The 21,028-nt window shown below is 43.7% G+C and overlaps 2 protein-coding genes across 3 annotated transcripts in view; one reads left to right on the top strand and one right to left on the bottom strand.

Annotated features, from left to right (window-relative positions):
- Positions 1-6,753, top strand: part of TRAPPC12 (trafficking protein particle complex 12) — a 62,443-nt gene extending 55,690 nt beyond the window's left edge. Inside the window, exons 10-12 of one of the 2 annotated variants that reach the window (XM_037392351.1) lie at positions 3,359-3,459; positions 4,249-4,336; positions 5,744-6,753. In XM_037392351.1, the coding sequence (XP_037248248.1) occupies positions 3,359-3,459; positions 4,249-4,336; positions 5,744-5,986 (432 nt within the window). In that variant the 3' untranslated portion in view covers positions 5,987-6,753. The other variant, XM_037392352.1, reaches the window with a different exon arrangement.
- An 8,320-nt stretch (positions 6,754-15,073) lies between these two features.
- ADI1 (acireductone dioxygenase 1) lies at positions 15,074-20,687 on the bottom strand. The gene is made up of 4 exons (XM_037391398.1): positions 20,514-20,687; positions 20,002-20,121; positions 18,232-18,411; positions 15,074-16,475 (listed from the first exon to the last, which is right to left on the bottom strand). Exons 1-4 carry the CDS (start codon positions 20,631-20,633, stop codon positions 16,353-16,355), a joined length of 543 nt encoding a protein of 180 aa, XP_037247295.1. The 5' UTR covers positions 20,634-20,687; the 3' UTR covers positions 15,074-16,352.
- Between the last annotated feature and the right edge of the window lie 341 nt (positions 20,688-21,028).

The raw sequence follows: 21,028 nt of genomic DNA, 5'->3' as shown, positions 1-21,028 counted from the left end.
GTGTGATATTTTTTTTTTCTTAATTAAATAGAGTTTACTAGTTTAAGGCACCACGTCTTCTTTATCTTAGGATGTAGTGGGGCGTAAAGAGGCCTCGGTCTGATGTACAGCCTTTAGCTGCTACCTGAACTTCAGTGGGAAGTGAGGATGGGAGAAGTGAAGAATGCAGGAAAAGACAGAGGCTATGGCAGAGAAATTATCAGAAGCACTGTAACTCTGTCAGTGATCACTTGACCTGTAAAATAGAAATTCACATGAAATGGGGAAACAGCGAATACATTTTAGTCTCTAGGATTATATTGTATGTTGACTCTGCTTGCTGGCTGACCTATCCAAAATTGCCATTTAAGTAACGACATTAAAGAATTTACAAAGTGGAAAGCTGCCTGCCCTTACCCTCTGTAACAGATTGCTGCAAAACAGGGTTAAAAGCAATAAATAAATCCTAGGAGTACTTAAGAAAAATAATCTTGGTTTCCAGACAAACAACAAACTTAAGAATGTTGGAGGCTTCTTGTTAGAGGATATGATTATTAGAGGTTAATGGAGGAATTTTCATTTTTATTCAAAGTGCTAATTATTATTAGGTACTGAAGTCATGTTTTCTGAACAAAGTTAAGTAAAATTAAATTATGAAGACCACTTTAACATTTTAATAATTAATTAAAACTAATTCTTTCTTTTAAATCTTCTGCCAAAAAAGGGGAAAAAAAAAAAGAGTAAAATGTTTCCCCTCAGTGGGAAAAATGAGAATTAAAAGTTTGTAATGTTTGCTGAGAAGATAGAAGATGCGGCTAAGAAATGAGAATTCTTCACAATCACAAATAAGGTGTGATTAGCCTCAAGGCGTATTCGATTTGGACTCATCAAGCTCCCAATGGAGCAAACCGGTAGCTTCCTTTAGAAATTGATGGTTAATTGATGGTCTTGTGGTTAGGAGCTTCCTAATTTTCAGGCTACAAATATTCAAGGACAGACTCATTTACATTTGTGCCTTTAGTTAAATGTAATTATTTTCTTGGTTGTTTAGACCTTTAGTGGTATTTATAGAGAGAAATTGTATCCTTTGCCATTATAATTCAATGTATAAATTTTTAGAATTAATGTTTGTTTTGCTTGAGTCCAGTTATGTAACGTCTGGGAGAAGTGCGTGTGTTTCATTAGGTAAGCTGTTAATGGGCATTCCATAAATGCTGGTAGATGGACAGTTGCATCTTTTGAGTGCAGTGTTCAATTGGATCACCCCCTAAACGTAAAGAGTAATCATTTCTTCGTGCTGTCAAGGGAGAGGTCTTACGGTTAGAGGTAAAGCGGTATCTGTTATATTAGTGATATTAGTAGGGCTTTGGATACTGCCACTGTGATACTCCCATGAGCAAATGGGGAAGAAATCTAGATGAGATCTTAAGATGGGTGTCTGAGAAGTGTACTTGGAAAGTCATTTGCTGGTAGACAAGAAGGACTTGCTGGATGATCTTTTCCACAAGGATCCCTTTGGGGTTTGCAGTGCTTGTATTCTTTGGTTAGGTGCTTATATGATGGAATCAGACGCATGCTCGTAAAATGTACAGATGATCCCAAGCTGGGAGTGGTACAGACACTATGAAGGGCAGGATCAGAATGCAAAATAATCTTGACAAGTTGAGAAACTGAAATGTGACATTGGCTGTGATTCTAACAGCAAAGGCAAACTGCTACCAACAACAGGGAGTAATGCACAAATACAAAACGGGAAACAGCAACAAGGCATTGTTCTGTAGAAAGGAATTAGGCTAAGGGTAAGCGAACTACGCATGGGTAAACAAACGGGACTTCCAAAATACTGTGGCATAAAACCAGACAATATTCACATGGGAAACATAAAGTAATTGTTCCATTCTCACTGCTGGTGAGAGATCAGTTGGAGTGTTGTGACCTCTTACGTGAGCACTTGGGGAGGATGTGAAGTAATGGGAGAGTTCAGAGAAGAACAGCAAGAATGAGCAGAGAATCCTGGAAGCATTATCTATGAGAAAGGGGTGGACACTGATTTGCTTGAAAACTGATTCTCATTCTAGAATAAAAAACATAGGGGAAAGTTCAATAAAAAATTTCAAGTATAGAAAAGGCTGTTGAAAAAGAGGACTTGTACCCTGACCACTATGGATAGAGAAAAAAATTGAGGTAAAAAGTGCAGCAAGATAGACTTAGAGTGTATTTTGTAATACTAAGGGTATTTAAGAATTCTGGAACAAGTTTCCTAGGGAGGCTGTGTACTATTCACCATCTGAGAGCTTTAAGTAGACTTCAGTGCATTTGTCACAAATTTCTGGTGATGTGGTCCTGTTTTTGAACAAACAGGTGATCTCTTGAGGGCACCTTGAATCTTCCCTGAGCACCTGAGGGCTGCCTGGTTTCCGTGGCTTTATGCTCCTGGACTAGTTTAGTTTTACTCCTTTCGATAGATTTATTTTACCCAGTATGAAGTTTTCCATCTCTCCAGCCTTAAATTAGAGACTCTATTGTGAAACCTTACCAAAAGTATGGGTGGCCTTCATGAAACATATGTTGTTAACTTACTTCCCAAAGGGGTCGTCTTCAATTTTATTTTTTTTTTTTCATTTCAAATAGCAATGTATGTGACATATCCTTAGGTGAAATACGCCCTCCTTTCTAGGAATCCTCTTCCTCGTCCTCCCTTCCCACAAAATCTGTTCCTCTTTATGCCACCTTTCAAGTCCCTCATCCCTTCAGTCTGCGCGATCCACTTGCCAGTATTTTTTAGTCTGCAAATGGACTGTCTTCCCCAACACCCTCAGTGGCCCATTGCACTGAGGTTTTCTGACATGTTTTGGTGTGATGCGCTGAACTCATCCTGTGGTCCCTGGCTATGCCCTGTAAGCTGTGGGTTAATCGAGTATGGGTCCTACGCTGCGGTATTCCCGTTCTCTTGCCTTATTGACAGCCTCTGCCTGTGGGCAGTGTCTGTCTTCACCTCCTGCAGAGCCAGCGCCCAGCCTTACTGGAAGTAATTGTGACCTTTTCTCATTTTCAGCTAATTTTACGAACTCTGAAGTCAGTCACAACCAAAGAGCCAAATGAGGAGTGGGGCATCCCTGCCATGCAGTCCATGAATGCTGCACAACCCACAGCTGAGAAACGCTGCCTTAGATAAAACTGGGAAAATTTTTGGTGTTCTTTTCATGACCTTAATGTGGCTCCTCCAACACCTTGTTTGATAGCAGATACTACCCAGTCATCTTGGTGCCAATTAGATAATGGACTTTGATTTCGTGTTCTTATCCTTTATAAAAGATATAATCAGATTGGATCTCTTTTGTTCTTATTGTGGTAACTTTCCTCTGATTTTGCTGTCTAGATTGGAGACATAAAAACTGCAGAAAAATATTTTCAAGACGCTGAGAAAGTGACTTACAAATTGGATGGACTACAGAGCCAAATTATGGTTTTAATGAACAGGTATATAATTTAATAACTAAATGCAGTTTTAAAATACAGTTTTGCAAAGTATGCATTGTGAGCATTAAACTACCCTTGAGACAATCCCATTCTCTTTCTTTTTTATGTAACTACATCTGTCATGAGACTGAATGGCATATAGACCCAGGAGATCTGTACTGCTTGGTACAGTCATATTATCCTGGATTGGAATTGTGATCCTTCAGTTGATTTTACAAAGCTTTTTCTCATTCTTCCAGGCATTGCATATTTTCTCTCTGCTTTTTCAATATACATTTGCATAAATAACTTAGGAGAGGAGAAGCTATTCTGAGCCCTTATGCTGCAGTCAGCTCTGCTAGTAAAGTTACCGCCTGGTAGTTTCAAACACTGAGCCTACGTAGTAGTAAATCAAGCTGCATGATGGGGAACTCAGTTTGTAATGGTTAGCACATTGGCTTAATACATTTAGAAAGTACTATTCAAAAGTGCTCTGAAAATTATATAGCATGGCTAATTTCACAAGGAGAAATAATTCCAGGAACAGAGTATCTGCATTTAAATTAATAAAAACACAGTGAAGACTGTTGCTTTGGTAGGCAGAATATATAATAGCCAAATGATCCAAGTTGTCATTCCATTTGTCTGTAAATCAGTGTCTCCTTGCTGGTTGTAATTACACCATGAAGAGCAAATGTCAGAAACTCTCACATCTATAACAGGAAAAATAAAAATTATGTCCATTGTTTTTAAAATATATTATCACCTTGGGTTTTTGAGGAGAACTCATTCATGTCACTTACTTTCTAGAGCATTTCTCCACCTCGGTCAGAATAATTTTGCAGAAGCTCATCGATTTTTCACAGAAATTTTAAGGATCGACTCATCAAATGCTGTGGTAAATCTCAAAATTGCTACATTTATAAAAACCACCTAAATTGTTCTCATAATGTTTCATTTTTGGAGTTAATTAGTACCCAGAGTATGCTCAGAGCTTTATAGGAAAATTGGGTGTGGCATGTGTGCCAAAGGACTTTTACTATACAGAAGGATAAGAAACAAGATGGGATGGGAAACGAAGAACCATTCTGTATGAAGGGCATAAATACTTAGGCGTGTAGAAATTCCGAGGTATTATGTTTTACGGGATCTTTGCAAAAGCTTTTTTTTTTTCGCATTCACTGTTTTTAGCGTAGACATGCATGTCAGAAGAAGAAACGTCAGCTGCCAGCGTATATAAGATTGTTTTCACACAACATTGAAGAGATACTGTAATTTTAAACATGGCATTTTTAACACATTGCATATCAGAGCCTTGGATTCCCATCACGAGGGCAGATCAGAGAAGAGCTGTTCATTTAGTTTTGGGTTTTCTACACTTGGCAGCTTTCAGTGCATGGTCATATAAGAGTGTGCCTAAGAACTGGGGCAGCCTTTACCCCCAGTAGTCTGCTCCAAGGCCATTTATAGACTGAGTTGAAGAAGCACATGAATTGCATTATTTTGCAGGCTGTAAAACAGTATGTATTATAATCACAGTAATGTTTCCTGAAGGGAGAGAAAAAGAGGGTTTTTTAAAAAAAACTGTGTTCTTCCTTTATCTGTGGCTTTCAGAAGGTTTTTGCTGCTAAACATGTTCTATGACTTTGTACTGTTGGTGTCTTTCGTAAAGACCTGTTCTGTGTGCAAAAGAAAATGGAACCTGACTTGATCATTTATGATATATTACCTGACTTGATCATACATGATGTATTTAGACGGCCCTATCGGCTGAATTTATTTAAAGTCAGTTGTAGATGCCTTTGTGATAAGGTAATTTCTTCCTGTTGCTTATGTGGATCTTTTATATGTAAGCCAGAGAGGAAAACACTTCTGAAGATATAGCGAAGTCATTAAAAAAAAAAACCCTATGAAAATGACAGCATGCAAAGGCTTGTGTAGTTTCTGAAATGTGTTTCTATTGACTCAAAATTGAGTGACTATGTCCTGTACTATTTATATTTCAGTTTAGACTGTCTTTTAGAGTTTCGGCTCTTAGAAGTCAGCAGGTCCTACTGGCACAGAATAAATCCTGAGAATAACAAAAAAGAAAAGGATTGGATTGTATGACTGATAATGTATTTTAGTTACTTGCCTGCATGCGTACACACAAAATAGTAATTCTTAGCATATAGTAAATCTCTTGTAACTAGATGCTGGGCTTCTTTTTTTCCTTTTCTCTCATCACTTGTAAATACATGCATATTTATATATATATACATACACACACATTTATTTTATTTACTTACAATATATTTTTCTCTAGGCTAATAACAATGCTGCTGTTTGTCTTCTTTATCTGGGAAAACTGAAGGATTCCCTTCGGCAGTTGGAAGGAATGGTTCAGCAGGACCCTAAACACTACCTACATGAGAGTGTTCTCTTTAACTTGACAACTATGTATGAACTGGAGTCGTCTCGCAGCATGCAGAAAAAGCAAGCGCTTTTAGAGGCTGTAGCTATCAAGGAGGGTGACAGCTTTAATACTCAGTGTCTCAAGCTAGGATAGATCATTTCCAACTAATTTCTCCAACAAGGCTGATTTTTTAAATGGTATATACTCTTGCTAATGTGTAAATGTGAAATAAAATCTATTCAATTATGAATATTCAGTGGCATTACTAAGAATCTGTTGTCTGTCACTGTCCTGTTATTGTGAGGACTTTGTGCTGACCTAGAGCCAGCTTCATCCCTGCAAGTCTGTTCCTGTTTATTCTTCATTACAGTGTACTCTCTCTGTATATATATATATATGTATACAGTCAACTACTCTGATTCTTTTTATAAGAAAAACTGAATTTGACCTTATATTGTCTTGATGGTTGTTACAGTTTTTTCAGTAACTAGTGAGCAAATCACATGAGCTAATTTCATCAGCTAAGAGTTACTGGCAGAATATCAGTATGTATATTACAGAAATGGAATTCTGAACACTCTTCACTTGCTTCTACTATGTCTCATTTTGCCCCCATCAAACTATTATTGTACCTTTATATGTCCACTGCTCTTGAAGGAGGTTGCTTGATCACCGCCACACAGAATCACAGCATGGTCGGTTGGAAGGGACAGCTGGAGGTCATCTGGTCCAACCCCTCCATCAAGCAGGACCACCTACAGCAGGCTGCCCAAGACCGTGTCCGGACAGTGTGTGAGGGGATCACACAGTCTCCCACAGTGGATTTCCCACAGTATGAGGAATTGTATAATCTGAATGATACTGAACGGTCTCCCTATACTTTCTTGCTTTTGTGATCCCATTAAATCTTTCAGATTGAAGCGTTTGGATTCTGGAAAGCTGTGGGTGCGACTGGAGGATTTCTCTATTCCCAAACTACTACTTGCTTCAATACTTTTTCCCTCCCTCCCTCCCGCTCTCCAGCATCTCTACTTGGAGATGAGTGCATGTGTATTTCAGCTCTTACCACACTACAGCTGTCTTCCCCACGCCTACCCTAGAGCCTGTGGATTCCTCTCCGCGTAGACAGGCATAGCTGCTCCACTCTGGCGTTCTGCTGGGTGGAGAAACGAGCCCTGCGTGTTAGGCAGAGTGGAAGCACAAGCCATTTCAGCTCAGTTCCTCTCCTTTCCCATTACTAAGTGAAAACACTGCACAGAAAGTATTTCCCGGGGAAAAAGGATGGAGAGTGAGACAGAAGTATCTAAGGGTTAGGGTACACAAAGTGGAAGCAGCACAAAGGGTGGTGCAGAGCAGGACACAAGGCAGTTACCACTGATGCGACACTATCAGCATACAATGATTTTGGCATCCCTTGGAACACAGATTTTTGGAATCGCAGTGCTACTGTGGTATCAGTGTATTTCACATCTCTGCCCACATTCCCCCTTTGATCTGTATTGTAAAGATTCAATCCAGATACTCCCGTTCCCTGTACATGAATACAGTATATACATCTGTTCATTGTTTTTTTATTGGTTTGAGATTTAATGTTTAGCTGTCATAAATCACTGCCATGGGACAAGTCTGTAACTGTACTTGTTATATTTTTATACCACATCCATCAATTAGTTCTCACCATCTTTAAATACTCCCAGCTGTATTTTTAAGTGACTAATAATTCATTTTTATGCTTGTCCAACTGGAGATAACTGTACAGGGACCAAATAGTTGTCCTCAAAAATCATGTCTGAAAACTCCTGCAAGCTGGACATGCAAAAAACCAAGAATGCCTAAAAATCATGAGCATCTCAAAAGACAAGCTTGTAGCTTATACAGAGACAGTATTTGTTCCATTTTTACAGGATATATATGTTTTACAGGTCATACCTGTACACTGAAAAAATGGCTAGTTATGTTTCACTCAACTGAAAAAAATAAAATCAGTTGGTATTTCTGTCTCTGGCTTGGCCTCTAGGTTCCACAGCTGGAACTGAATTAAAACTTGTGCAGCACCTGGGTAGACTTGTCCTAAAGTATCACTACTAAACTACAAAAATTATTCAGCACCATCTGCTTCAGCTGGGTTTAAACACCATTTATGTATCTTTAGTGAGTATTAAAATGCAGTGAAATAAAAGTAGTTACTTTTGCATTACTCTTTATTAGGTCTTACATTTGTTTTAAATGTTGCCATGGTTTTTGACAAGGTTTAACAGTTTACATTGTCACAATTGAGTTGAAATCTGTGTAGTTTTCAGTTTGCCACAACTATTAATCTGAACCAGTATGTTAGTCTGCTGTGCTTATTGTAAGGAATTTCAGTAGTATGTTTTCTCCATCATGGCTCACTCTTCTTGGGCATGGGGTTTCTTAGGAGACAGAAAGAAACCCTGCTATGTGACCAGCATTATTCTCAAAGACTTTGAGAGCACTGAACAATTTACCAGGGCAGTCGTGACAGAACAAGGGGCAACGGTTTTAAACTGAAAGAGGGTCAATTTAGATTGGACATAAGATACTTATGATGAGGGTGGTGAGACACTGGAACAGGCTGCCCAGAGAAGCTGTGGCTGCCCCATCCCTGGAAGTGTCCAAGGCCAGGCTGGATGGGGCTTTGAGCAACCTGGTCTAGTGGAAGGCGTCCCTGCCTATGGCAGGGGGTTTGGACAAGATGATCTTGAAAGGTCCCTTCCAACCCAAACCATTCTGTGATTTCAGTTAAAAAATCTTACAATTATATGTAAATTAGTGTCTTATAACAGAGGTTCCCATGCATTTAACTGAAGGTTAGGTGTCGTGTTACAGTGTTAACACTATCACCTACACCTTCAGGGAGCTTGATTTGTCTTTTCCAGTGCTAAGTAGCATGATCCATCATTACCCAGCATGCTGAAGCCACTTACCTCTATACAATCGAGGAGTAAAATGCTTCCTTTTTTTTATTCAGCGGTGCCTTATACTCACTGCACATGTAAATGACAGCCTGTGTTCTGATTGGCAGAAAATAAAAATATATGATCGCAGTAAGAGTCAAACAACCATTAAAAAAGAAACACTCTGAAAACATAATCCCCTGTTCTCCAAGTTTCTCTAAATTCTAATTCTTATGTATTACTATATAAGTCTCACTTCAGTATGTTTGCTGTGTTCTTACTAGTAGAGGCTTTTACTCAGATAAAAACGCCAGTAGAGGAGACTTGGACTGGGTGACCTCTAAGCTCAGTGAGCCATTAAACAAGTGACATCCTGGTAGACTTGCAGAATAATTAAAATTTAAATGCAAAGGCGTATTATCACTGCTGGGTGTATGCAAATTGTTAACTGTTTATAAAATGCAAGAAAGAGTATCAATGTCACTTTATGGTTTGGATTTAACATATATACAAGTTAAGTGTTTGACTTTCCTATAATCAGCCAGTTACACATCTGAATGCTGTATATGGTGTTAAAGCATTAAACCTAAGGACAAAATTTGTCCTCAAAACATTAATTACACCAGGCAATCCTGTTAAATTCAATGGATTCAGCTGAATTTAATGAGGGTTCCTGGTGTAAATGAGGGCAGAGCTCAGTTCTAAAACACAGCATGCATGTGTCATCTGGCTAAGTGAGAAAAGCTGTGGAAAGTATAGCCTGAATGAGCTGATTGTTGTATTCAAGTCTTAAAGCTTAATGTGCCTTAACAGAAGTTTTGCATTTAAATTTCCTCTTTTATTAAAAGAGGAGCAAAGAAGCTGTACTTCAGACATTCAGATAATTACATTATGCGCAGAGACCCTGATCCTCAAAAGGACTTGCACATCTATCTGCCATTTCTAGTACCTAATTGCAGTTCAGGTGATGATGGCAGCCCCTAACCAGCTGGTCATTTACATTTTCCTGGTCCCTCAGTTGAACGGGACTGGACCTGTTAAATATTCCCCAAAAGGCATGTGCAGACATGCCTGAGACTCCACAATGGATTTCAGCTAGTGGAAAGGATGATCATTCCTCCACCTACCTCATCCTTCATGTCAGCAAAAGCATTTGTGCAGCCATGTGCAAGCTGGATGAGCTCACTGACCCCGCGGAAAAGCTCACCAAGCCAGCAAACACCCTCTCCAGATTCATCTTCATCCTGAGGCTTTCAACGCAAGCACATGCTGGGAAATACCACCCTGCCTGCGTAAACTGCCAGGTTTGCTGCACTACAGCGGCCTAAGGAGCGGCAGACAGGCAATCCTCTGAGGTTTTGCTGCAGGCGTTTGCAAATCAAATTGCAGAGGGGCATAAATGGGGTATAGTGTGCGTGCATATCTAAGTTATGTCTGTGTTACTTGTATGTCAGCTGATGTGCTTAATCAACCACATGCACTGTAGCTGCCCAGAAGAAGATTGCAGGATGTGTGGTGTTCCCATGTCCAGTTGTATTTAGCTCTAGTGAGAAACACGCATTTCCTCTCCATGTCAACTCGCAATCAAGAAAAGTATGAAAACGGGACTGAAAACTCAAATATAGATGTAAATTTATCCCAAATAGGTAGAACCACAGCAGCCAGAGTCATCCTGTCCGAGGTTGCACAGGTAGCAACCTAGATTGCTGCAGTCCTGAGCAGAGGCCAGAGAAAACTGCAGATGTTGGAACAAGGTGAGGTTTACCCATTAGCTTGTACCTTTAGCACGAGTTCAAAGGAAGATGCCATCCACCCCTTCCAGCCTGCTTTTTACCCACTGAATAAACACTGGGGAAAAAATCTATCTACCATTGAGGTACTTTGCAATGTAGGAACCTGCACAGTTTTTAGCATTTGAACAACGGTTCGAACGCGAACAAGGTCTAGCATAACTTTCAGGCAATACTGCAATGCTATTTCTCCCAGTTCTCCCAGTCAGCTCAGAAATTACGAATTTAAAGATTATCGTCTTCAAGGGTGTATGAGATGGTCACAGTCCTGGTGTTAGGGAGGAACAGAAAGGTTTGGGTGGGGAAGAGGATCCAGGTGCCACCTTTCCAAGCTGTTCTGGGTCAATACCTGGTCCCATCCTAGATTTGGACAGTCATTTGCAGATGTTTATTATGTATGAGAGTCATTAAAATGAATCCATCCAAAACCCAGCAACAATGAGTTGCAGTTTGCCCACAAAGAGGGAAAAAAATTAGATGTTACTTGTTTGAGGCACAGGGAAGGAAGGAGGGGGAAGGTGCCTCTCTGGCTTTGAAAAACTGACAAAACCATCAGTGCTAAACTGAAAATACTGAATTAAGAAGCTACAGAATAAAATTGCTACTGCTGTTTATAAAAAAATCCACGATTTGCAGTGCAAAGTGTGAGCAAGTCCTTCAGATGCAGGCACACATTCCAGTGGCAGGCAGCAGGACTGGGGCTGCAGCAGCAGCATGTGCGAACCCAGCTACCACTCTGCACCCCCGTTATCACAGTATCGCCAGGAACAGCTTCCCTCTCTCCCATGAACAGTGGGTCAGCTCTAAGTGGCCTGAATCCTTGGGGGGGGGGGCGGGGGGAAGCCTGAAGGTGGACCCAAATTGAATTCTCCAGGCTCAAATGCCTGTGATCACAGGAGAAACGAGCCCAGAGCCTGGCTTGCCTGCTCAGGGCCGTGTCCATGGCCAAAGGCAATCCTGGTGCCACCCAGCCCGATTTTCCACCAGCTGATGCGGCTCATTGACAGGCACAACAGTTACTAATCGGCACCCTGAGCAGCAGCATAGAAGGCAACGAAATGGAGGGGCGCTTTCAAAATTAGCACAGGTATCACAGGCAGAACTGTAGCGAGGGAAGCCAGCACTGAAAGAGATTCACAGCCCTTTAACTGCTGAATCTTTTCCTCAAGTGTTTTGCGTTCTGAAATTTTGCTTCTTTGTCTTATCTGGATATTCATATAGTTAATAAAAAACGAGAGCTCAGTCGCATAAAAGAAAGGTTTTTCAAATTGCAGGTATAGTAGAATACCTTTTTGCAAACACACAAGATGTTTTGGGAATTAAGCTGTAAAATCATTAGTGCAGCAAATCAGATCAAATCTGGATCTTTGGACCAGGAATATTTAAATTGTAACACTGCTTCATCCCCCAATGAGTTGATAGGTTTATTTGGCTTCAGGAAACAGATGACAACCGGCAGTGACCCTATTTTGGGAAGAGGGAAGGAAATCTGAGAATTTCTATCATTTTCACTCGGAAGACTCTCAAACAGATGATGTAATTTTTGAGCATAGCACAGGTCAGTCCCACAGCCTCTGCCTGGCCAAATATCTAAATCCACGATTCGGCTGCTAGGGATATTCTCAAAGCAGTGTTCAGCTGCCACCTCGGTCTTTATGTGCACTGGTGTCTGCCAGCTGATGTTAAATGATTGCCTCTGTCAGGAAACTGTCCCTTCTCCTAAGTTCCTAGCTCAAGCTAAATCCTGGAGTCAGAAACCAGGCAGGAGAGTGCCTGTTCTGCCAGTAGGACCCGTGCTCTGACTGCATGAAGATTTTATACTTGTCGAGTTCAGCAGCCGGGCCAGACGGGTACCAGCTCCTGCAGCTGCTGGGAAGCAGCACAGCCCCTGCTCTTGGCAGCCCCCGCCAGCAGCGTTTCCCTTCACCCATCTGTAGGCACCCCGAAGTGCCTGATGTGGAAGTTACTACTTAACTGGCTGTGAAATGTCTTTGCATTAGGATTTCCAGCCAAAGACATTTGCCATTTAACAAGGGAGGGCAGCATCACAGATTTTGCAGCCACCTGTTTGCCCACCTAATTTTTTATTAAAAACCCCACTGGCCATCCACAGTTCGCTTTGAGTCCGCTCACAGAGCAGCTCTTTCAAGGTGCTCATGAGAAAATGGGGTATATGCCATTTGGGAAAAGTTTGGTTTGAAGTGGAAAATAATACACAGGTACCAAAAAAGCCATCTTCAAACCCCTCAGTTCAAGTACCATTTCTTCTACCTTTTTTTTTTTTTAAACTCTAATCCTGGAGGATTTGAAATATTCCCCTTGCTGAGGTAATGCTGCCAATGTGATGTTGCTGGAACCACTTACATAAATTTTCATACTACATCAATGCACCCAGATTTTCCACTAGCTGCAGTGAAACAGACTCACGTTTTTGGACCAAAAATCAATTTCACTTTGCACTTTTAGATATGTGCAGGGGCGGGGGAGAAAAGAAAAAAACAAACACAAAAAATTGCCATGAAAAGAAACTGCATTTTTCTTCTGAAAGAACGGCATGTTCTCCCTCCCTTCTCTCCACTCTCTGGAGTGTTTCCTATTAATATTAACGTTTTTTTCTGCCCAGCTGTTTCCTCACAGTGTAATCTCCCATGTAATCTCTTCACAGGTGTGGAATCTTTATACCAGCTCCAAATGCTTTTTTTTTTCTATCTGACAAAAAACACTTCCAGAGAGCAAAGCTTTCACCCTTTCAAAGACACCTATAGCACTAAAGGGCACGGTCTCAGAAGTGTTGACAGTAAGACCCCCACAGCCCCCACCACCTCTCAGCAGCAGAATGCATTGTGCTATGAAAATGATGAACGATCTTTAGCGGGGTGATCATGTGTTATTCGTGACAGCCAGGAGATGGGAGCTGTACCGGGTGTATATATTCCTCCAGAGAGGCAACAAAACAAGGTGGTTCAGTCCTGCTTCCCAGGTCACATCCTACATCAGCAAGCTGTTGAAAGCAATTGCCGCGGGCAGGCATTTTACTGTCCATCCCTCATTACTGCCTCCAAACTCTAAATCTCTCTAAATCTCTCCCAATAAGAGTGCATTCATTACCTGCTCTCGCTTCCCAGTTGCTCCCCCAGTCTGTTATGGGATGCCTGTGCTGTAAATGGGAGTTCCTGAGAGCCCACGCTGCTGCCTCCACCCCTCCTTTTGCAAAGAGAGAGATCAAAATGGAAAGGCCCATCAGGGGTATGAACGATCTCCTGTTGACTTTGTTAAAAAAAAGGAGAAAACAAAAGCAGGAAGAGGATTAATTAGCCTGGATATCAGGGACTGATACCAGCACTAGGAGAAAGCAGTCATTTTAATTTACATTTGGAAACACAATTTTCTGTATCATGTAAGTCAAAGGAATAAAACGTGCCAAAGGCTGTAACTGTTACTTATTCCTGCAGCTGTACCTTAAAAAATCCCCCAAGTTTCTCCTGGGACCAGGATGCCCCAGCACAGCACGCTGTGCCGGAGGACACTCAAGTGCTCCTTCCAGACAAGGGGCACACAAATCCCTGAACTGAAGAGGCACATGGCACGGCACAGCACAGCATCCGTGCAAGCCTGGCCGATGTGTGCCGTGTGCCTGGCTATAGTTAAGCTCCATTTGCCAGTAGCACTGATTTTCCAGGAGGTACAAAAGCCAGTACAGGCTGAACGGAGCGCTGGGTGGGCCTGCTTTTGCAAGGGTAAGTTGTGTCTGTACCCCCTCCCACAAACTCAGCCCCCACTGGCAGAACTGGCAGAAGGGTCAGCTGTGTCCCTGCATCTCACCTAGCTTGCAACCCAAGACCCTACGGCAGGAAACGCTTGCCTTTTTACTCACTCTTTCCGACTTTTAAGATAAAAGCCAGCACAATCTCGCGTCAAAATGGCAACTTTGTTTTCAGAAACACTTAAAGCACCTAGAAATAGTTAAAAGTAATGCTGCTGCGAAGTGAGGAAAACATTGCCTGCTGAAGAAGGGCTGCCAGGGAAGAACAGTGGGAAAGTTCAATTATCTACCGTCTGCTACATCAGGAAAATTCATGCAAGCCCAAGTTGCTACTCCTTTCTAGAGCTGCGTTTATTTGGGAAACTGCAAGGCAGGAGCTTGTATTGTATGTGGCTGAAATCAGCGCGCAGGCTGCAGCCAGCAGAGCCCGTGCTCTCATCATCCACTGACAGCTGGAGCAAGCAGTAAGTGTATCTGCCCAGCTGACACAATTTGCCATTGTAAAGAGCAAATTCCTACCAAAACGCTTCGGAGCCCATTGCTGAGGGGCTACATCTCCTGCATATCCTCAAGGCATTTACTGAAAACTGGATCAGAGCGTCTAAGTCTGCTCTTCTCCATCCCATAGCTAAAGAAACTGAGGCACACAGTTAATTATTTGTCCCACGTTACAGAACAAACCAGTAGCAGCACAAGGAACAAAAGCTGACTGACAACTACAGTAACACTGCTGTTCAATGTGTCCTTAATGTCAGCACAAGGGAAAAAACCACACAAGTCAAAGTAATTTTATTAATAAATCACAAGAGCAAATTGCTGTATTTTACTGAGAGAAACCCACAGCTTTATGTACCAGGGCAGAACTTGGGAAGCTGCATACTAAAATGCCGATTATGCAAATTTATCTTATGAACATTTTTAGACAAGACTGAAGCAGGGTTTATTTTCTTGAATTAAAAACAGAATCCTACATAGTTCATTAGCATGGATTCAGAGCAGAATGAATATTCATGTAGCCCACCTCTCCCAATTCTACCTGCCAGAAATATCAAGGAAATAAAGGTTAGAAAATGGATTCCTGAGCAACTGTAAATGCAACTAGCTAATGTCGCTGCAAGGCTGTTGGCATCTTTGAAAGGTCACAGAGATCAAGAAAACCTTTTTGAGCAGAAAAAGGCAAATGATACTGCCACCTTCAAAAAGGCAGGAAGATCTGGGAAACTACAGGCTGGTCAGCCTCACTTCAGTCCCCAGGAGAAGTACAGAGTAAGCTGTTACGCAAGCTGTTCCAGGCACATGAAACACCAGGTGATGGGGAGCAACCAGTCAACACTGATTTACCAAAGGCACGTTCTCCCTGACCATCCTGACTGCCAACCAAGTGACAATGACTGGCACTGGCAGAAGGGAAACAGCAGATGTTTTTCACCTTGACCGCAGCGAGGCTTTCAATAGTGTGTCCCACAGTAAGTAGCCTTGTAGCCGAACTGAGTGTGTGAACTACAAGATGGGCAAAAAACTTCTGGACCATTGGGCTCAGAACAGTCAATGGTTCAAGTCTAGCTGTCAGGTGGTTATAAGTAACACTCCGCAGTTCAACACCAGGACAAAATGTGCTGAACATCTTGCTTAACAGAACAGAGCCCAGCTAAGGGCACTGGTTTGTCTAGCCTGGAGAACAGAAGGCTGAGAGGAGACGTACTAGGTTCCCACTAGAGAAGGGACTGTGGAGAAGACAGAGCCAGACACAAATCCTTGCCCATGACATCAGCTAAGTGCTGGAACAGGTGCCCAGTGGAACCTCCACCAGCGGAGTTTCCAAACCTCAAGGCAAGGACTTGAGCAACTTGGCCTGGCTTTAAAGTTGTCCTGGTACTTTGCAGGGGGTTGGACTACATGACCTTCAAATGAGCTTTCAACTTAAATTTTCCTATGACTCTGTGATTCCAATTGCATATGTAAAAAGAAGTCGTCTATCGGTGAAAAGCCACCCATCACATTTATTTTGACAGGCCTTCAGGGTGTTCCACTTGTCAGGTCTTAGGACACCATTACTGTGCTTCTTCAGCTAAAAACTTCATATACTGTTTCCGAGCAGGAAAGTCATCAGCTGGCCTGTTGTATGCTGTCCAGACGGGTTCTCCAACGAATAGTCTCATTGCCTTCACGTAATTCTGCCAAAGAACAAGAAGTGACAAGTAATTTAGAGATCCTTTCCACGGAATCTTGATTCTGAAGTTAATGTTTCATTTGTATTTCTGCAGAAATTTTTCAAACCATTTCAAGATGGACTGAAAGCCTCATGTGTTCCAGAAAACTACACTGCTGTGCTGTTGTTCCTACTTCCCAGCCACTGCAGTGGGATATTTTGCACCTACGCAGTGACATATTGTGCCATAACCAGTGCCTCCAGGTCAGGCAGAGACAGTATTTTTCCCTTTTTCAAAGAAACAAAAAAAATCCTGTCTCATGCAAATCTTTTGTACTGGATCCCCAGTGCCATACTGAGCAATGCAGCATCTAAATCCTACTTGCTTAGTTAAACAACAGCAATCAGAATACCCAAGGTGGCTACACAATGCTTTTGAGGAAGAACAGAAGCTTCAAAGTGAAAGCCATAAAAACTGAATGGAGGGTGGATAAACTAGCCAAGAATTAATGCTACAGGAAGTGAAAAGTCTCCAGATTCCAACGGGAAAAGCAACAGCCCCTGCCACCAGCTAACCAAAAGTATACCAGGTATGAGGTACAGCTGTGGCAGCAGAAAATGGGATTTTATGTCCTGCGGAAGTGCTCCAGCCACCGAATTACGGGGAACTCTCCACTCCTGTCCACTGCGCTAGAGATTTAGACCCTACCTATTTTGTAAACAATGCTAAGTGCTTATCTTGCACCCAGGCGCTCAGCAACGTCAAGAATTGAGTTAGGTACCCAAAGAACTTAGCTGCAAAATGCAAGGGTCTAGAAGCAGCTCAAGAATTTACTTTTGAAGATTTACTTCTAGACTAAAATTCCTGAAGTGGATGAACATTTAAGACTTCTTGTGGATTCAGCCTACAACCCCTGACGTTTTTGTCTGTGTAAAGACAATGCGTTAAACTAATAATTGTAGATGATTCACTGTGGATCTCAAAATGCAGACGTGAGAAGTCAGGTTTTTCACCAAAGCAGTATCTCCCTTTTTTACATATATGATAACTGTTATCTAGACAGCTGATTCAAAATTATACCGTTCTCATGTCTACGTCAGAGATGGGATTTTGCCACACAGGAGGCAGCACACATTTCCCCATTTTCCAGGGGTAATGCTGAGGTTACAAATGTATTTATAAAAGCCCACAAGGAAAGACACAGATCAGGACCACATGTGCCAACCTCACTGTCCCTTTGCCAAGAACCCCCTCTGAAAGCAGGTCAGCTCCTGTGAAGCCAGCATCCAGCCTAGCATACACTAGCTGCAAGTAGTGGCTCTGGACCCCTAAATCCTTCTTTCCCTGAAGGTGAATTTAGCACTTACGAAAAATGCCACTGCTGGACACAGGTATGCTCTGTCTGTGCCACAACATACACAAGATACACAACAAGGCAACACAGAAGGATCTGTCTGCACCATCTCTACCTCAACTAACAGCAGGGGCCATTGTGGGAGGGACAGCCGCAGGGCTTGGCTCTCATGCCGCTGTCACATAAGATATGCTACAGCTATCACGTGGTAATGACTTGCAGTCACAGCTGACGAGAGGAATATGGATTTGTGACCTGGAGATGAAAGGTTCAGATGCTGTGAATTATTTAGTATTTTTCATATTCCTGCTTCATATTTAATATATTTTGCTAATGAACTGCAAGTCTCTGGGCATGTAGTTAGTAGTGTGCTATACACTCACATGGATTTGTCATCAAAATTTACGGTAATCTGTAACAACATACGTTCTCATCCAGTGTAAATCGGTGATAGATGCCAGCAGGGAGGGTTATCATGTCTCCTTTTTCCATGAAAATCCGGATCCATTTGTCATCCTTATCTCGAACATCAAAATAGCCAGATCCATCTAAGATGTAGCGAATTTCATCGTCTAGGTGTAAATGTTCTTCATAAAATGTTTTTATCTAGGAATAGCAAGCGTATCTTAAAACTACTGAACACAGAAAAACTGCAAAGAGGTCTGGTAGAAATACGTGGTAAAGCAGACAAAGGCTTTCACAGGGTAGCTGCGCAGCGATTTAACTAACAGATGAGACCAACGTGGTTAAAACGGCCAATCCAGCCAGCCAGACCCTGTCTCAGGACACTTCGAAGCAGGCTGCCACATTGCCTTTGGAAGACAAGAATTTCACTGACAAGAAACAGCAGCTATAGCTGCACATAACCAGTCTCTGAATAACAGTAATGCTTACATCCGTTTGAGAGAGAGGTGGATAAAGCTTTCCACCGCAGGATTTGGTCCTTGCGGTTGTTCAGTTTGACCATTTTGTGCCTGTTATTTTCCTGACATGAAAAAAAAAATGCAAACAGAGCTACAGATTATCCCCCCTCTTTTACACTGTTGTAAGGCTCAATTAGCTGCACAGGCGACTACAACTGTATGAGAAAATGCAGTTATTGACAAACACGGCCCATCTACGGCAATCTGATGTAAGCAGGATGTCACGCCTGCCCCCAGAGTGAGCCCCAGCTCCAGACTCTCTCCCAGGGCAGCAGCAGCAACATTCTCATTTTTCCTGGAATGGTGAATGCTTTGTTCATTTCACAGCACAGAACAAAACATGCTTTAAAGGTTCAGTTAACAGAGAGCTGACCATGTTAGCGCACAGAGAGCAGTGCAATGCCAGGTACCATTACCTGCTCAGGTCTGGATGCTGTTCAGCCACACCAGCGCTGGTGTCCCTCAGCCTGTACTGATCCAGCATGGCAAGGCGAGCACAAGTCCATATGCCCTCTCTGTAACGGCCTGCCTTTGCATCAGGTAGAGCCTACCCAGGCAACCTGAGCCACTACCTAATTCACCTTCTCATCAATTTAAAACTGGTATTAACACCATGAGCTTAAAACAAGCTGATGCATGCAAATTTAATGAAAATACGGCAGTGTCACTGGGTTGTTGTTGTCAGGTCAGAGCAGCATGCCAGCACTTGGAGGCCGGAAGGAGAAAGTTCCTTCTAGGAGGTTCATCTGACAGCCTGGCACCACTCACATTCGGCTCTTACGAAACAGCCAAAGCACCAGCTTCCCAAGGTAAAAAAAGTCTTCTTGCACAGGGAACGTATCCCTCTGATTCCACCAGGTTAACATTCATTTCGAAAAGACGTATTTTGCAAACAGCCATTAGGATGTTTCAGCCTTCAAAGCCCATGCCCAGCTGGCAGCCACCTGCCTTCACCCCAGGAGGCTCTCCGAGGACAGGTCAGTACTGGCAGGGCTCTGCTGGTAAGAAACTTAGTTTTGAAATGACGCAGGGATGGAAGCTATTCTTAAAACCTTTGAAGGCAATCTAACAGAAGCAAAAGGCCTCTGCTATTTTTAAAATAATACCAAAACTGCTTTCTTTATGTAAAGGACTTCAGTACAGGCTGTATTTTACCCCTGGAAATCCCACGCCTGCACCCTGCCCAGGGCGTGCAGGTGTGAGGAAGCCGGCCGCACACTCTAGCGGCAAGCTCCAGCACACAAATCCTCGGGGAAAGCGAAAGCTCACATACCTTTTCCTCATAATTGGGAAGCCTGTCTTTATGTATGGTTATTATATCCATCCAAGAGTAATTTTCTGCTCTCCGAATCTCTTTCAGACAGGGATCACTCTCATAGTTATCAGCGTCCAACTGAAACACAGGCGGGGGGGAAGGTGGGGGTGGTGAAAAAATTTTTAAAAAAGCGTTCAGCCACAACCGCTTCAGGCGCATTCGGGACGCCAAGGGGGCGAACGCCAGCTGCCAGGCCCGTCGGAGGGCAGGCGGCCGCGGGGACAGCCGAGCCGGCCGCCCTAGGGGCCCCGGCCCACCAGCGGCGGCACCCGAGCGTGCGCCCGGCCCTCCCCAGCCGGCACCGCTCCTGCGGCCGGCCCCGCCGCGGGCACCGACCGGCCGGCCCCGCCGCCCTGCTAAAGGCTCTCCCCGTCCCGCCGGCTGCCGGGGCCGGCCTGAGGCGCCACCGCCTGCGGGCCCCGCACGGCCCCCGCCAGCGCCGGGCCGCCTTCCCGCCCCCTCTCACGCACTTTGCGGTAGACGACGCCGAGGCGGCGCAGCTGCTCCAGGCTGACGGCGCGGTTGGGCCGCAGCCGGTGAGGCGCCCGCTGGTCCTCCGGGGACTCGTCCATGTACCAGGCCTGCACCATGGCGGGCCGGGCGGGAGGGAGCGGCCCGCCCCGGCGGGCGGAGGGGCCGGGGCAGGGAGCGAGGCGGCCCCGCACCGCCACCCCACGGCGAGCCTTGAAGGGGCGCGACCGGCAACCGGCAGCGGGCCCCGCTCTCGCTCGGGGCCCCGCGGCTCCCCGCCCCCCCCAGCCCGGTTACCGCAGGCCAGGGGCAGCCGCCTGCCCGCCCCGCGCGCCCCGCCCGGGCTGCTTCAGCTTGTCCGAGCCCCAGCGCCGCACCGCCACCCCAGCGCCCGTACAAACAAAGAGGAACTGGGCCGGGGGGGACACGAAAGCAGTAAGGCACCCTGTCCTGAGCGCGCGTGTTGTCTCCATACAGAGATCCTCGCATCCCGAGCTGGGGTGGAGAAGATGCA

The sequence above is a fragment of the Falco rusticolus genome, chromosome 6 (genome assembly GCF_015220075.1).
Source record: "Falco rusticolus isolate bFalRus1 chromosome 6, bFalRus1.pri, whole genome shotgun sequence".
Lineage (NCBI taxonomy): Eukaryota > Metazoa > Chordata > Aves > Falconiformes > Falconidae > Falco > Falco rusticolus.
The sequence above is the reverse complement of the archived record's forward strand: the minus strand, read 5'-3'. Positions and strand labels throughout refer to the sequence as shown.

Bases quoted from the DNA above. Each gene is read 5' to 3' on its own strand.
- ADI1 (XM_037391398.1), bottom strand. From the start codon at position 20,633: ATGGTGCAGGCCTGGTACATGGACGAGTCCCCGGAGGACCAGCGGGCG. The intron at 20,122-20,513 runs GTGCGTGAGAGG...CCTGTGTTTCAG, and splicing joins TCGGCGTCGTCTACCGCAAA to TTGGACGCTGATAACTATGA. The intron at 18,412-20,001 runs GTATGTGAGCTT...TGCTATTCCTAG, and splicing joins TTCCCAATTATGAGGAAAAG to ATAAAAACATTTTATGAAGA.